This window comes from Bubalus bubalis, chromosome 19 (assembly GCF_019923935.1).
Source record: "Bubalus bubalis isolate 160015118507 breed Murrah chromosome 19, NDDB_SH_1, whole genome shotgun sequence".
Taxonomy (NCBI): domain Eukaryota; kingdom Metazoa; phylum Chordata; class Mammalia; order Artiodactyla; family Bovidae; genus Bubalus; species Bubalus bubalis.
In genome coordinates this window covers 1,205,310-1,222,659 of record NC_059175.1, presented here as the reverse complement: position 1 = coordinate 1,222,659, position 17,350 = coordinate 1,205,310, and the positions used below count along the sequence as shown (strand labels likewise).

The following is a 17,350-nucleotide window of genomic DNA, read 5'->3' as shown; positions in this document are numbered from 1 at the left end:
CTGGAATCAAGATTGCCGGGAGAAATATCAATAACCTCAGATATGCAGATGACACCACCCTTATGGTGGAAAGTGAAGAGGAACTAAAAAGCCTCCTGATGAAAGTGAAAGTGGAGAGTGAAAAAGTTGGCTTAAAGCTCAACATTCAGTAAACGAAGATGGCATCCGGTCCCATCACTTCATGGGAAATAGATGGGGAAACAGTGGAAACAGTGTCAGATTTTATTTTTCTGGGCTCCAGAATCACTACAGATGGTGACTGCAGCCATGAAATTAAAAGATGCTTACTCCTTGGAAGAAAAGTTATGACCAACCTAGATAGCATATTCAAAAGCAGAGACATTACTTTGCCAACAGAGGTCCGTCTAGTCAAGGCTATGGTTTTTCCTGTGCTCATGTATGTATGTGAAGAAGGCTGAGTGCCGAAGAATTGATGCTTTTGAACTGTGGTGTTGGAGAAGACTCTTGAGAGTCCCTTGGACTGCAAGGAGATCCAACCAGTCCATTCTGAAGGAGATCAGCCCTGGGATTTCTTTGGAAGGAATGATGCTCAAGCTGAAACTCCAGTAGTTTGGCCACCTCATGAGAAGAGTTGACTCATTGGAAAAGACTCTGATGTTGGGAGGGATTGGGGGCAGGAGGAGAAGGGGACGACAGAGGATGAGATGGCTGGATGGCATCGCTGACTCGATGGACATGAGTCTGAGTAGACTCTGGGAGTTGGTGATGGACAGGGAGGCCTGGCGTGCTGCGATTCATGGGGTCGCTTAGAGTCGGACACGACTGAGCGACTGAACTGAACTGAACTGCCTCCTGGACAGTTGTTGACATTTTAAAAATATGTGCTTCTAAAGGGTAGAAACCTGTAAGTGCCTGTAATGCCCACTGGCAGATGCAGAAGTGTATTATTAAATTCTGTTTTCACAGACTTTGTTAAGTGTGAGGAAAATGTAAGATATTTATCAATATTCATGTCATTTAATGGGAATAGCACTGGTCTTAGTGTCCACAGACCGAGGCTCGAGGTCGTATTCAGCCGCAGGCTGAGGGGTTTGAAACAAGTTCCTTCACTAGTGGGGCCCTGCAGTCCTCATTCAGTTCCCCATTCCCTCACTTCAAGACTCATGTTTAGAAAGTGTATGTCTCTAAGAGGTCCAAAATGTCAATCATCCCCACAGCTGGAGCCAGGGAGAGTCAGGGCAGGGCTCTTGGGACATGTGAAGAAGTTTGACTAGCTGTCTAGACAGACAACCTCAATGTTTAAACTTGACTGAACATCTGTTAATCATCCAAGATGCTCCTGATGCTACACCAGCCTGGAGGTGGTCACCTGGGTCCTGGCCACTAAAGTCTTTGTGTGATCATGGCAACTCAGGGGCTACAAGATAGTGAATTAGTGTGAACAGTAAAGAGTTTGTATGTCGCCTACCTAGAATCCAGGTCCTAAATGATAATGGGAATTTAAACAGGGTACTAGCTCTGTTCTACCACAAATAATACTAAATTTTCCTTCTAATTGGCAGGAGTCCAGAACCAAAACCCCTCATCGCCAACTGTTTAGTCTGGATATAAGAAAGTGGATAAATTTTCTTCTCAAAAAGTAAGTTATCTAAATTGGAAAAAGCATTTCTTCCTTTAGTCTTTATTCCAATAGAGGCCTCTTCTCCAGCCCCTCTCAACCAAGTAAATGCACTTATTCTAATATTAAAATTTGTCTCCTAGGATGTGGTTGTTCTCTCTCGCTTGCATTTTAGGGAACTTGGAGTGAAAATAAGAAAGGGATTTGAAAATCAATCAAATGGAATAGAATTAATCAGATCAAATCATATCAGTCAAATAAAGGCAGTGTGTAGTACGCTGCCTTGCTGGCCCTGTGTGGGGAATAAGAGTCAGACCGAGACTTCAGCTGGGTTAGTTTAGGTTGGCTTCCATTTGCCTCTACGGTGGTGATTCCTGAAGTAGTGGGGGAAATTCACTGCTGTCCCTCTGCTGTGTATTTAGCTTGCTTCAGTGAGGGGGAAAGTGATCTGGGGAGGATGAAGAGGGAACTAATGTTTCTTCCAGTCTCTTCTCTAATACCATAGTGTCAGCACCAATAGTAAATATTCTCTGAGATACTGTGTTAGGCTTTGGGGATCCACCAATTAGCAAATGGAGTTCTGGCTCCTGGCCTCTTGGAACCTACCATCTAGTGATAGGAGGGGACCATGGTGTTTTCAGAGCACTAGGTGTGCTAGGAATTTACATGGATTATCTCATTAAATGCTCCCAACAACCCAGTTGCTGCTATTATGATATCTGTTCTGCTCTTTGAAAACCTGAGGGCATATATGGTTTAGCTTTGTCTACAGTCTGGTGATGGTGGCATTTGATTTCAGGTGCAAGGGTGTATAGGCATCTGTCCATCCTGCCCTCCCACTTCCCAGCGCAGCCCCATGAACAAAGTTATAGCTCTCACCCCCAGTCTGTTTACTTGTGTACTGGTGCTCTGGGAACAGAACACATCCCTGGCTGGTCTTTGGTTTACTGACCCATATCTCGGTCTCTCCTGAGACCCCGAAGTTCAGTTTGGCATTCTTATTTTTAATTTAGCTCTCTTTCTCCCAGAGCTTAATTGCATAATGTTGCTTCAGTTCTGCCATCCACTTTTATCCCATCTCTCTTCTGATCCTTTCATTCTCTCATTTTCACACTAACAGTTTGATGAGGAGGTTATGCCTGATCCTGAGCTGGTTTTTCTTCTAGATTTTGGTTCTGTATTTGAGGTTTTGGGATGCAAATTAACCTTTTTTTTTCAAGCAGTGGCAAACAGATACAAGGAACTTGAAGAAGATCAAATTCCAGGATCAGCTTATGAACCCCCAGTTTGGCCCCACTGAAACTGCTGGAATATACAGACTGATCTTGATATTATAATGGGGCATCATGCTTCTTCCTCTTCCCCACACCCCAAGTTTAAACTCTGGGGTCTGTTTAGCCAGCTGGTTACCTGGAGGGCTGTAGATGGTAACTGTCAGACAGAACGTCTGTGTCTCTAGGTTTTCCCTTGGAGGCAGAGCTGCAGCCTGACCTCATATGCTTTCTGCCTGAGAGCAGGAGCACAAAGTGCAGCCCTGCCTACTTGCTGGCAGGTGGGCTTCACTGAGAGTTGGTGGCGCCTGCATGCCACCTTTATAGCAGAGTATTTCCATGCACTAGACCCAGGATACGGCCTTTCTTGAAACTCGCTAGAGAGGGAGGTGATGATGACAGGAGTCGGTGGGCAGAAGAACAGAATTGTTGGTGGAAGGTCCCCCCTTTTCTGAAAGGGTGAAGGTAAGAGGAATAAGCACTTCCTTCAGACGTCTGACATAACGATTTCTCCAGTAGTGGACTGTGGAACTCTTCTTTCCGGGTAGAAAGAAAGAGCCAAAGAAACACTTAGTGCTGGAAGAGTCAAACCCTTTCATGTTGAGTATGATAGAACTGGCACCTGGGTGACTTGCCCAGGGGTACACATCTTCTCAGGAGCTGTACTGGGGACCCCAGGAGTCCTGACTCCCAGACTAGTGTCCCTCTGTTAATTGACTGGGGCTGGAATTTGGAAGTGTCTCCTTGAGAACACCCACATGCCTGCAAATGGTTTTCAGCTTACTCTCAACAGCTTCATATAATAGTTGAGGTCTCTTTGTTCAAGAGCTTTGATCAAGTGGCCTTAGGCAGTACATGGCTTATCCCATTCCCAACTCAATTGGCTTTGTCTGTTGATTGTCACCCTCTCACCAGCAGCGACTGTTCTATACCAGGAGCCCTAAGGGCAAGCTTAGAAGATCAAAGAATGATTCTAGTAGGTGCCCTATCTCTCTAGATCAGTTGGGACCAGGGAGAGATGTTTTCTAACCTGTCTTCCTTATCCTCATAACCTTTGGGAATTTTTAATTTGAATTTATACTTATACAAATAACAATATGAGAACTATAAAGAAAGGATGTTCTTTCATCTAGAGAGGAATATGGGTAGAGCACAGGCTTTGGAGTGGAAGAGGCCTGGATACAGATTCTAGCTCTAGGACTATCGACTTGACACTAAACTGCTGCTGCTGCTGCTGCTAAGTTGCTTCAGTCGTGTTCGACTCTGTGCGACCCCAGAGATGGCAGCCCACCAGGCTCCCCCGTCCCTGGGATTCTCCAGGCAAGAACACTGGAGTGGGTTGCCATTTCCTTCTCCAATGCATGAAAGGGAAAAGTGAAAGTGAAGTCGCTTAGTCGTGTCCGACTCTTAGCGACCCCACGGACTGCAGCCTTCCAGGTTCCTCCGTCCATGGGATTTTCCAGGCAAGAGTACTGGAGTGGGGTGCCATTGCCTTCTCCGATCGACTTGACACTAAACTACTTACTTAATAACTCTTAACCACCATTCCCCCATCTATGTGCTGTGCTGTGCTTAGTCATTCATTTTTGTCCCACTCTTTGTGACTCCATGGACTGAAGCCCATCAGGCTCTTCTGTCCCTGGGGATTCTCCAGGCAAGAATACTGGAGTGGGTTGCCATGCCCTCCTCCAGGGGATCTTCCCAACCCAGGGATCAAACCCAGGTCTCCCACATTGCAGGTGGATTCTTTACTGACTGAGCCACCAGGGAAGCCCAAAAATACTGGACTGGGTAGCCTATCCCTTCTCCAGGGGAACTTCGTGACCCAGGAATTGAACTGAGGTGTTCTGATTACAGGAGGATTCTTCACCAGGTGAGCTACCAGGGAAGCTCTTCCCCATCTATAGATGGGAATAATAAAGGTTTCCTGTGTGTTTGTTAAAATAATAATATAGATAAGGTCTTGCACATGTAATTTTAATAAATTTTAGTTCTCTTCCACTCTCCTTCCTCAGTATAACCATTTTTAATTTGTTGTGCTTCTTTCAAGTTCTTATCCAAATGCAGGTGCATTTTCACATACTGTAGATGTAATTTTGCATGTGTGCTTAGTCACTCAGTCGTGTCTGACTCTTTGCAACCCTTTGGATTGTAGTTTACCAAGCTCCCCTGTCCATGGGATTTTCTGGGCAACAATATTGGAGTGGGTTGCCATTTCCTCCTCCAGGGGATCTTCCCTACCCAGGTATCGAACCTGCGTCTCCTGTGTTTCCTGCATTGCAGGCAGATTCCATACCTACTGAGCCACCTGGGCTTTATACATGTTTTAGCTATTATACCATCATCTGTCCTTCTCTGTTAGTCTTAGTTTGTATCATGTGAAAGTGCTGATATTCAACTATTTTGAGTTAGATACAGCAATTTCACTTATCCCATGTAATATGGAGTTTTCAGAATCATCATTGTAAAAGAATGAATAATACTCTATTGAGTCAATATGCTGTGATTTATATAAGGATACGCATTATGACTATTTTGATTATGTTTCATATTTTCCTATTAAAAACAGTTTTATAAGACTTCTCTGGTGGCACAGTGGATAAGAGTCCACCTTCCAGTGCGGGGGACACAAGTTCGATCACTGATCCAGGAAGGTTCCACATGTCACCCATGGGGCAATGAAGCCCATGCACCACAGCTGCTGAGCCAGCATGCTGCAACTACTGAGCCCACCCCACAGGAAGAGAAGCCACCACAATAAGAAGCCCATGCACCCCAGCAAGGACTAGCCCCTACTTGCTGCAACTAGAGAAGACCTGTGCAAAGCAACGAAGACCCAGTGCAACCAAAATAGTAAATAAATCTTAAAAACAGTTTTATAATGAAAATCTTCATGTGTATAGATGAATTTTCTTCTTTGAATTATTTTCTTGGGATAAATTTCCAGAGGTAACTCCAATTTTATTTTGAGGCCCAGTGAACTGTATTAATTTTGCCCATAGTCATCACTTCTATAATCTGTTCCTTAGGTCTGGCTAGGATTGAAAACTGTTGGCAGAACCAACTCAGAAAACAATGAGAATTCTTGAAACCAGCACCTGGTATTTGTCAGGACTGAGGGAGAAGGGCAAAGAACAAAGATATAGCAGGAATTCTTCTCTGGAGGCCTGGTCAATCTCAGCAAGAAATTAAAAAAAAAAAAAAAAAAAGACCTTTCATTCATTCTGAGCTGTCAAGGAAGTCAGAAAAAAAATGCACAAAAAGGAGAAGCTTGAAAACTACTTCAGTGTCCATCAGTATAAGGACAAATAAATCAATTGTAACATGATTCTTAGATGAACTATCATAAGCAGTTAAAAATGAACTAAATCTGTATAAAGTGATATGAAAAATTCTCAAAAAGAGTTAATGAAGAAGAGCAAAGTGCAATACAGTATACCATTTATGTCAACTTGAAAATCATGCATGACAGTGTTTTGCACTTTCATGGATACTAACATATGCATTTAAAATTATTAAAAATGAGCAGGAAAGATGCACATTAAAAATCATGATTTTGACTATGGAAAGTAGCAAAAGAGATAATTTTAATTATATCTATAACTTTTTTTTTAATTTAAAAAACAGAGAAGAAAATATAGCAAAAAGTTAACAATAGTGAGTTTTGGGATGCGGACACCTAAATGTTTGTTTCATTATTCTTGTTTTTTTTCTGTATTTGTTAAATTTCTCATATCATCACCGTCATTATCATCAATAACAAAAGATGTAAATATGAGAAGTGGCAGTGTCGGGGTGATGGACTGGAGGAAGGGCCACCCAGGTGAAAACCGTCAGCTCTTGGAGGCGGCCACGGATCAGCACGTTAGTGCAGGCTGTCTCCTTGTCTCCCTTTGCTAAGCCAGTCTTTCTCACACAAGCGCTTCCTTGTTGGTTTTGTGATATTTCTGTGTTTGGTCAGCTGCTGTTTCTGGGAAGGGCTAAAACTTCAGGCTATCCTATCAGTTTCAGCTAGAATAGATCCAGTGAAAGCTCAATCTCTATAGAGGCCCTTCACTTGAGATTCTAGAAAACATCTGATGGAATAGTTCCTTATTAATTCCAGAGCGAATGCTGATGATTTGGACACTGATTAGTTGCCAGGCCAGTAAATAAACAGTTTGCAATTTTCTTTGTGATAAGTGGAAGGAAAAATTGCCGGAAAGAGATGACTTATTAAGGACTTGATTTTTGATCTGCAGATGAACATGGATAGTCAGGTCAGGCATGTAGGAAATAACAGCCAGAGAAGAGAATAATCCCAGGCAGAGCTGAGTGGCAGGCACAGAGGTGGAAATGAGAAGGCCAGCACCTCATGCTATCATCTTACCCAACACAGTGGCGAATACTGTGGTAAAGCACTAGCTCTGCCTTTAGGACCAAGCCAAGGAGTGCTGGCTCCTGACAGCTCACCGCAGCATCCCTCCCCAGGAACTGCCAAGAACAGCCTTGCTCAAAGTTATTCCCTTCCCTCAGGTCCAGTACACGTTCAAAGATCCAGTACACATTCAAAGAGTGGTCTAAGTGGATGTACCAAGACTTGGCCCTTTTGCTTCAATGGCCATCCCAGTCCAGAGCTCCCCATGAACTTGACTGAAGATCCTCTTACAGGTGCAGCACAGTTTAACCTCTCACTTTTTCCTTTGCCCAGTCGTCATCCTTCACCCTTGTTCCTCATGTCCCAGGGTTATTGAGCCCAAGAGTAGTAACTTCCTGAGTACAAGTTTCAGAACAAAAGCAACAACAACAATAAAACAACACACCAGCAATAAAAACCTCAGCATCTCATGGTATATTTTCCAGGGAACCTTATCTATAACCTACCAATCTTGAACTCTTATCTTTTTCCTTATGCTTTTCTTGTCCTCATTTGGGTAGTTTAATAAATTAGTCTTGTAAATTGACCTTCCAGGTTCTTGTCATCTCTAGTAGTTTATCAACTACTGTGCTCGCAAGAAGAGTCAGATACAAGTTGCGATTTGAAGGAACCTACTACCCAGATTGGAAGCTAAGATCTCAATTTAAAAATTAGCTAACCTCCCTCCGACTGAAATGTTGTTGCTCAGCAAAACTACATTGTGTCCAAGTCTTTGGAGGCCCATGGACTGCAGCAAACTGGTTCCAAATCGGGAAAGGAGTATGTCAAGGCTGTCTATTGTCACCGTACTTATTTAACTTATATGCAGAGTACATCATGCAGATGTACCAGACTGGATGAAGCACAAGTGGGAATCAAGATTGCCAGGAGAAATATCAATAACCTCACATATGCAGATGACATCATCCTTATGGCAGAAAGTGAAGAACTAAAGAGCCTCTTGATGAAAGTGAAAGAGGAGAATGAAAACATTGGCTTAAAACTCATCATTCAGAAAACTAAGATCATGGTATCTGGTCCCATCACTTCATGGCAGATAGATGGGAAAATAATGGAAACAGTGAGAGACTTTATTTTTTTGGACTCCGAAATCACTGCAGATGGTGACTTCAGCCATGAAATTAAAAGATTCTTGCTCCTTGGAAGAAGAATTATGACCAACCTAGACAGTGTTTTAAAAGGCAGAGACATTGCTTTGCCAACAAAAGTCCATCTATTCAAAGCTATGGTTTTTCTAGTAGTCATGTATGGATGTGAGAGTTGGACTATAAAGAAAGCTGAGTGCCGAAGAATTGATGCTTTTGAATTGTGGTGTTGGGGAAGACTCTTGAGAGTCCCTTGGACTGCAAGGAGATCCAACCAGTCCATCCAAAAGGAAATCAGTCCTGAATATTCACTGGAAGGACTGATACTGAAGCTGAAACTCCAGTACTTTGGCCACCTGATGCAAAAAACTGACTCATTGGAAAAGACCCTGATGCTGGGAAAGATTGAAGGCAGGAGGAGAGGGAGATGACAGAGGATGAGATGTTTGGATGGCATCACAGACTCAATGGACATGAGTTTGAGTAGGCTCCAGGAGTTGGTGATGGACAGGGAAGCCTGGTGTGCTGCAGTCCATGGGGTTGCAAAGAGTCAGACATGACTGAGCAACTGAACTGAACTGAACTGGACTGGACTACAGCATGCCAGCCTTCCCTGTCTTTCACTATCTCCTGGAGTTTGCTCAAACTCATGTCCACTGAGTCCGTTGAGTCAGTGATGCTATCTCAGTTGGTAAAGAATCCACTTGCAATGTAGGAGACCACCCGCAATGCAGGAGACCTGGTTTCAACCCCTGGGTTGGGAAGATCCCTGTGTCAGGAAGATCCCCTGGAGAAGGAAATGGCAACCCACTCCAGTATTCTTGCCTGGGAAATCTTATGGACAGAGGAGCCTGGTGGGCTATAGTCCATAGGGTCACAAGAGTTGGGCACAACTTAGTGACTAACCCACCGACACCAATTTAAATAATAATATAAAATTCTAGCTGAAAGAATACTGCAAATTTGCTTGCTTGGTAAATGGAACAGATGTGTTCTGTGGGCATGAGAGAGAAAATGTGGTGGTTAAGGAAGTTAGTGAAGAGATTGGAAAGTCAGCAAAAAATTTAACTGAATTAGAAAATTGGCAGAGATCCAGAAAGTTCACAAATTATGCACAGATATAATAATTATAAGATGGTTAGGAAGAGAATGGAGGTAAATTCATATCCGAGTTTGACAGAAGTGTGAAAGAAAGATTAGATGGAAGAATTGTGAGAAAAAAAGGGGCAAGGTATATAGCTGGCCCTTGAAAAACTCTAGGCTTAGGGGCAAACAACCATGTCTGTGTAGTCAGAAATCTGCATATAACTTATAGCTGGCCCTCTGTATATGCACTTCACTTCCTCTGTATCCATAGCTCTGCGTTCTCAGATTCAACCAGCCTGAGATTGTGTGGTACTATAGTATTTACCATTGAAAAAATCCACATATTAAATGGACGCACAGAGTTCACACTATACTGGGGGATGCAACCAAAGGCAATTTAGAGTCAGATTGTAAAGGGCATTGAGTATTGGACTAAGAAATTTGGTTTTACCCGAAAAGAATGGGGATATAGTTGAAATTGAGATGGACACTGATGGTTAGGAAAAGGGTAGAGACAAGAAGGCAGTGGTGTTGAAAGCAGGTTGAGTTGGGGTAGATTGTATAAGATCTACTGGAAAGGAGGAACTCAGAGGCGGCCTGGACCTTTGTGTCGAGTTCTGCCTTTAAGCTGTAAGGCAGAGAATGAGGATGATGGCAAGTCTTCTTCCTAGACTGATTAAAAAATAATACGGTGCAGCCTGTGTCACAGTGGTTCCCACTTCTCTGATTTTAATGCTGTTCCCTCAGTAAACTCCTTCTCCAGCTGCTCATCCATATCCTGCTTATTCAACACGGCCCAGGAAAAGTCATGCCTCCTCCATGAAATCTTGTCTGGCCCCTTCAGTCCATAGTGACCTCTCTTTTCTTTGGACTAGTACCATCCTTCAAACCAGACTGTTTGATTATTTGGTCTATGTTTTACCTAAGTTAGTGCTATTGTGCAAGTTACTGTTGAAGCTTATTATAATTATATTAATATCTAGACAAGTCCTAGAAATAAACTGTGTACCACTGTGTTTTCTTATTTCTTAAATTAAGTAGTTGGTGAATTTCTCTTCTTTGCCATCATCCCTATAAAATTATTTTCATCTTTTCCTCTTTTGATTAAAGAGTGCTATTTTGCACTTAAAATAGTGATAATTAAACTTCATTACTATATGCCGAATGCTATCCTAAGTGTTTTGCAACTATAACTCTCTAACCCTCACAGCAATCCTGAGAGATAAGACTTGTCAGTATCCCTGTTTTACAGATAGGAAAACTGAGGCAGAAGAGGCTAAATAACTTGCTCAGATTCACATAGCTAGTGAACAGTAATGATTCACAGAGTTCTAAACTAGGGTGGATAGTGGAATCATTATTTGTTCTAAATTTTATCTAAGTAAAAACTCCACTTAGTTTTTATGCCACTACCCACCCACTTAACCCCTACCCTATTCAGTAAGACACCCAAGGAAGGGGTTGATGAATGTATGATTGAATGAGGATTGGATTGGATAAATTATATGTTCATGTAACACAGCCAAAGATTGGGTCCTTAGGGAGGGTATTCTCTGAATCTTTCCAAGAGAAGAAACTTTTATACTGATCTCAGGTATTCTCACAGTGAATTTAATATATATGTATAGGATGATCCTGACTTCTGAGGTCATGCCCAGTTCTTAAAGATTAAGACACTGCAAAACCTTCTTTCACAAAGTATATTTAGACTTTAGGAATTTCTGCAAAGCATGTTTGATTGACTTTGATTGACTTAAATATATTTAAAATTAAGGCACTATACAAGTCATAAACCCTTTAAAGTATTGTTCATCTTAATCTGTAGTTTCAAATGCTCATAAACCTCTCCAGATACCAGACAGACCTGTAGGGTTTGGGATTCCTCTGAAGTTCAGTTAACTGTAAAAGACCGAGGAAAATACATGGCCAGGGGTGTTTATCATTAACACTCATCATTGTTTCCCACTTTCCTCTTTCTTATCAGAAGTCAAAGGCAACAGGGAAGATAATGTGGCTATCAGGGTTATCACTTGTTGCCAAGTGAAAAAGCACAGCTGAGTTGGATTTAGCTTGATGGCCCTCTGTTGAAATTCAGGATCTCTTATCTTTGCTTCCACTTCTCCTGTCTAGACACTTAACAATGATTTGCAGGAAATTAAGGCACTTACCCCTGCAGAGAAGTCAGGGCTAAAACATTTCTAAATATAAAGTGTGTGTGTGTGTGTGTGTGCGCACGCGCGTGTGCGCTTGCAATGTAAGTTAATGTTAATTCAAAAGGAAAGCAGCAATGTTTTTTTCTGTCTCTGGAAATGGGATTAGCTGACCCTTAGGCACAGCTATGTGATTTTGCTTATTTTCGTTTTCTAGGCTTGTCCTTGTTATTTAGACCACAAAACACAAGCCTCTTTCCTCTCTGACACAAGGAAATAGGAGTATCTTGTATTCAGCTACATTTTCTTTCTTTTATTTGCTTTCTTTTTATTTTTTTTATGAGTAAAGATAGGAAAATAATTTTATTATCTCAACAGCTGGTATCAGAACTTCTTATAATGAAACATTGGCTTTTTTGAGAAAATGCACTGATAAATTCACTTTGGAGTCTCAGGGCCTTGGTATTATCATCCGGCATCCAGGTTTTCAGAGGAAGAGAGAAAAGTTTTTCTGCTAAGTAGGGAAGAGGCAATTGGGGATTTGGCTTTTCTGGGGGCATCCAGAGTAGGTGAACCTTCAGCATGAGCGGTGTTAGGGAAGCAAAAGAGAGATGACTTCCAAAGCTGTCAATCTTTAGAAAAGATGTAAGGGAGAATAGAAAGGCTAAAAGAAAGTTTTGATATATTCTTTGCAGAATAATTAAACTAGTTTCCACATCACCTCTCATCTCTCCAGTGAAATCTTCTAATTTCTTTGTGGGAGGAGGAGGTAAGTTTTACGTCCTTGTTGGTGACCAAAATGTTTTAATAGATTCAAGAGTCAGAGCTTAGGAGGAAAGATATTGCCTGGGTCACATATTAGGGCTGTTTAAAATATTAATTTTTGCACAACACTCCCAATTGGCTTCAGAGTTTATCTGATTCAGTTAAAATAGCTAAACCAGTCAAGCGGCTATTACTCAACTACATTATCTTTCATTCTGAAATATATTTAGGAGGAAAGATTTAAGGAAGAACCAGTCATTTGTAAAAAGCCAACATTCCATATATGATGTATTTTGTATACACTTTTATCTTGTACAAACTGATAGGTGTGTTAGTTTGCTAGGGCTGCTCTCACAAATATCACAGACTAAATGGCTTAAGCAATAGAAATTTATTTTCTCACAGTTCTGTAGGCTAGTCTAATATCAAGACGTTGGCAAGGGTGATTTCATTCAGAGGTTTCTCAGAGGTTTCATTCTGAGGCTTGTGAATGGATGTCTGCTCCCGCTTGTTCACAAGGTCTTTTCTCAGTCATTGTTTCTGTGTTCCATCCTCCTCCTCTTGTAAGAAGTCTGGCATCATTTTATCTTAATTACCTCTTTAGAGGCCTATCTCTAGATAGAATCACATTCTGAGGTATGGGGTGTTAGAGTTTGAACATACAAATTTTGAGGGGATACAATTCAGTCAACAGTAAGGCACCTGCAGTTTTGGGGAAATTTCTACACACATTTACCCACGTACCTGCTCTTTCTGAAGACGCACATATTTTTAGCTGCTACACAAAAACATACATGCATCTTAGTGCAGATTGAGGGAGTTCTGCCATTGCTGGAGGCATGGTGGCAGGGATATGTAGTAAATCTACCTAATACAGCATGATGTCGCCCGCCAGGAATGTTTCCTGTTCTGCAGCACTCTTTACAATCACACTGGGGCTTCTTTCCTCACCTCTGTGAACTCCAAATGGTATTACTTCAAGTCATGCTGTACTGGTGAAACTCAGACCTTGACTTTTGTCTCCTGAAAGAGCTCATACTTTTTTTGTTAAAACTCAGATCCTGGCTTTCTTTAGAACTTCTACAGTTGCTCAAGCAGATTACTTCTAGTATTTACCAAGGAACAGGACCTCTAAATATATCCAGTGTGCCCATCTTTTATGAGAAACCTGTCAGCTTTGAAGGTGTCTAAGGATGTTCCCTATCCAGGTGAAGATGAAGAAGTTGGTTGTAGCATCTGAGTCCAGCTTTCATTTGGGTGTCACCTCCCTTGGTGGCCATGTGCTTGAAGAAATCAGGTGTGGGGTGGCCTCCACTCCAGAGGAACTTACGTGAGTCATGATTTGTTCAAGATAATTGTGATAATTTCCATTCCTCTTGCTGGTGATTAGTTTGAGCATGGAACCTTGGAGAAAGTCTGCTCAGTGGCTTCTGGAAAGAATAGCATATGGGAGACAACATCCTTCTTTATTCCTGGTTGTCATTTTGTCCACTTTGATATTTGGCATTGTTGCAGCTATCTTATGTCCATAAAGGGCCTTTATCTATTTCAACACAGTGGTATCTTATAGGAGTGCTGAGAGAATCAGCTGAGTTGAAATGCTTGTATAACATTTAGAACTGTCTAGAACATGATTGGAGAAGGCGATGGCACCCCACTCCAGTACTCTTGCCTGGAAAATCCCATGGACGGAGGAGCCTGGTAGGCTGCAGTCCATGGGGTCACTAAGAGTTGGGCACAACTGAGCGGCTTCACTTTTCATTTTCATGCATTGGAGAAGGAAATGGCAACCCACTCCAGTGTTCTTGCCTGGAGAATCCCAGGGACGGGGGAGCCTGGTGGGCTGCTGTCTATGGGGTCGCACAGAGTCGGACATGACTGAAGCGACTTAGCAGCGGCAGCAGAACATGATAGGAGTTCAACAAGTATTATTATTATATATGTGATAGGCATATTATCAACCATGCTGAAGATGGCAGAGCCCCTGCCATGATGATATTGCTGAGATGCTGAATTAACTCTAACCCCAACTCTGTAGTTATCTACCAGATAGTCCATACCCTCCTTATTATTGAGGATACTTTAAATTGGGACTTACATTACTTGCAACAAAAATCATCCTTACTGATGCATATCGATAGGCTCTTCTAAGTGGCACACATCACATGGCACACATCACCAGAAATTTCCACTGTTTTCCAGCACTACTAAATGTGCTCGGAAAATTAGTCATTTGTTAAAGGGTTAACTATACTTCATAGTCAAAGGCAGTGTTTTTCGTCTTCCAAGTTATTCATGCCAGGTACTCAGGGATTTCAAAAACAATAGACCTTGTATTTCTTGGAGGCAAGAATTTTATAACAAAAAGGGCTTAGAATTTGTAGTTTGAAATAGTTGGACTTGAAATTACTAATATGTCACTTACTGGTTCTGTGACCCTGGGCAGTTTACTTAATATGTATGTGTCTGAGTTTATCTGTACGGTGGAAATAATCTTCATGTCCCATGGTTAAAGAAAGGACTGAATAAAATTACACATGCAGTAATAATATTGAAGTTTTCCTCTGTGCCACCATGTACTCTATTAAAACTAATATGTTTTCTCCCATTCATGAATCTACCTAAAACTGTATTAAACAATTCATCAAAACAGAGTTCCATTTTACTCAGAGCTGCTTAAACTACCCTGGAAGAAGATCTTGACAGTAGGGCCCTTGAGCACTGGAGTGATTCTAGTTATGGATGAGCCTATTCGTGGTTATTGCCATTTGTGAAACATTTGAAAATGGACATTTGATTTTCAATAATGTGCTGAGAGAAATGATGAAAATTTCCTCTGACTTGACACAAAAGCCTTAAAATGTTCTCTCTCATTTCACAGAAAAGCACTTACTTGATTTCAGTGTCCTTGAGAATATTCCCAACCAAAAGGCCATGGATCAGAATGATTTGCATTGAACAGAACCCTAAACAGGCTAAAGGAATGCTTGCCAAACACAACTCACCTGGGAAAAATGTGTGTCAAGGCGGGCTGTCTGTTGGATGCCCGAATAACTGGTGTGCTTTGCATTCAGATGAAGTGAGTGAAGATGTTTCCATCATGTTGGTCGTTATTCCTCAAGATACTTATAAAAAGAGTCCTGATTTCATGCTCTTCTCTTTAGGCAGAGAACAGTATGCTTCTTTTATATTAAGGTCATAATGATGTTTACTTTTTATAACTTAATTGCCAGATATCCCAGACTTAAAATTTTGTATTTAATAGCAGTAAGTATCTTTAGGCAAGTGTTCTGGTCAAATTATAGTCCCCTTCTGCACCATTACAAGGCTGTTGATCCAGTGTCCTTCTTAAAATGGTCAGCATATACTTAATAGTGAGCCACCTCAAATCTTTTTCTGAAAGTAGATATAATCTGTTCATTGACTTATTCACACAATGATGTAACAGATATTTATGGGTATTCATTATATACATGACCCTGTGCTGTTTGCAGAGAAACCAGAGGCAAATAAGACCCTCTACCTCTGTTCTCATGATTCTCATAACCCATAGGGAATGATAGTTATTAAATATCTTTACCAGTGATTTTTTTAAATTACCAGAAAGGAGAAACAAATGGTCTTATGAGAACATGAAATAAAAAGTGCAGGAATAATGATCCTCACATGCGTATTCTGTAGAAAGCCTTCCTAACACTCAATGAATCTAAATTGCAGATCTCACAAACTTTTTGGCTGATTTGTATAGACAGACTGAAAGAGATGCTTTAGATATAAATAACTGGGTCATCATTATTATTTGTCATTTTAAAAAATTTATCCATATTTAGTTCATGATTATCATCAATAAATAATAATCTTCAAAATCCCCAAACCATAATATATACTCTAAAACATTTACTTGGCATACATTTTTCAACATCTGGGTTCTCTTGTCATTACTGCCTTTCCCTCTATCTCTGCTGATAACAGAGAGTGAATTTTAAGTTCCCAGAGGAAGTTTCTACATTTTTCTATATTGTTTTGCAACATATAATGCAGCCAATATGCACGCCTGTTTTAAATAGACATTTTGATTATTTTATTTTGAGATAATTTTTCTTGACCACTAAATCTTTGGAAACTTTGTGGGCAGAATTCACAGCCAAGTGTGTATGTTGACAGATTCATATGGGAAATGGTCCAAGAATTTAGAAATGTAAAATATCGGAACTGAAAGGACTAAAGACATTATCAAGGCCTATTCCTTCATTTGTAGATGGGGAAAATAGTGACCAGATAGCAAAAGGGATATATCTAAATGCCATATCTCTCAAGATACTCCTTATATATTTTATTCTTGGTAGGTTCATCATCACTTGTGATAAGTTTTACTCTAATTGTTGAACTGACAAAGGGGCAGCTGGGAGTAGGGAAATGGAATGAGGGGCAAAGGCATTCAAATAATATTAGGCTATCTAATGAAGCTGCATTTGACTGCAATATTTAACTTCTTTTCAGAGCAGTTTCTTCCTCTTTATCCATATAGAAACCAGCATGCAATAGATTGAGTACAAATGTAAAAGACGGAGGTTTGTACCAAGAAATATATATCTAGGAAAAGTCCAGGAAATCACTTTATTCATGTTTTGGTTTCATCTGGATGCACATGGTTAGAGCACAATTTATATGGAGAAAATAAAATGTGACATTGTTCATTTTGAGGAAGGATGTGCCCTCCAAATCCAAGGCAGTGAACTGATTATTCTTTTTCAAACAAAACCTATTTAGGGCAGCTGAGGAACCTGCTGTTTCTCCCTACCCTTTGTAAAATTGCTGTTTAAATGTAACCTAATGGAAAATTGTATTGTTTTGCATCAAGAACTTCTGCGGCCTGTTCACTAACAGGAAGTCAAGGTCATGAAATGTTTGTATCTTCCAGAAATACTGGAAGATTCTGAAATACTACTCTGAAATAACTTAAGCTTTTGAAGCACAGTGGCTCTCAAGATGTCCAT

General features: G+C 40.9%; 1 protein-coding gene across 1 annotated transcript in view; it reads left to right on the top strand.

Annotated features, from left to right (window-relative positions):
- LOC112580673 overlaps positions 1-16,219 on the top strand; it is a 90,282-nt gene extending 74,063 nt beyond the window's left edge. The window contains exon 4 of the mRNA XM_044932732.2: positions 15,235-16,219. Within this exon, the coding sequence (XP_044788667.2) occupies positions 15,235-15,555 (321 nt within the window). The 3' untranslated portion in view covers positions 15,556-16,219. The remainder of the gene's footprint in view (positions 1-15,234) is intronic.
- The last annotated feature ends 1,131 nt before the right edge of the window (positions 16,220-17,350 follow it).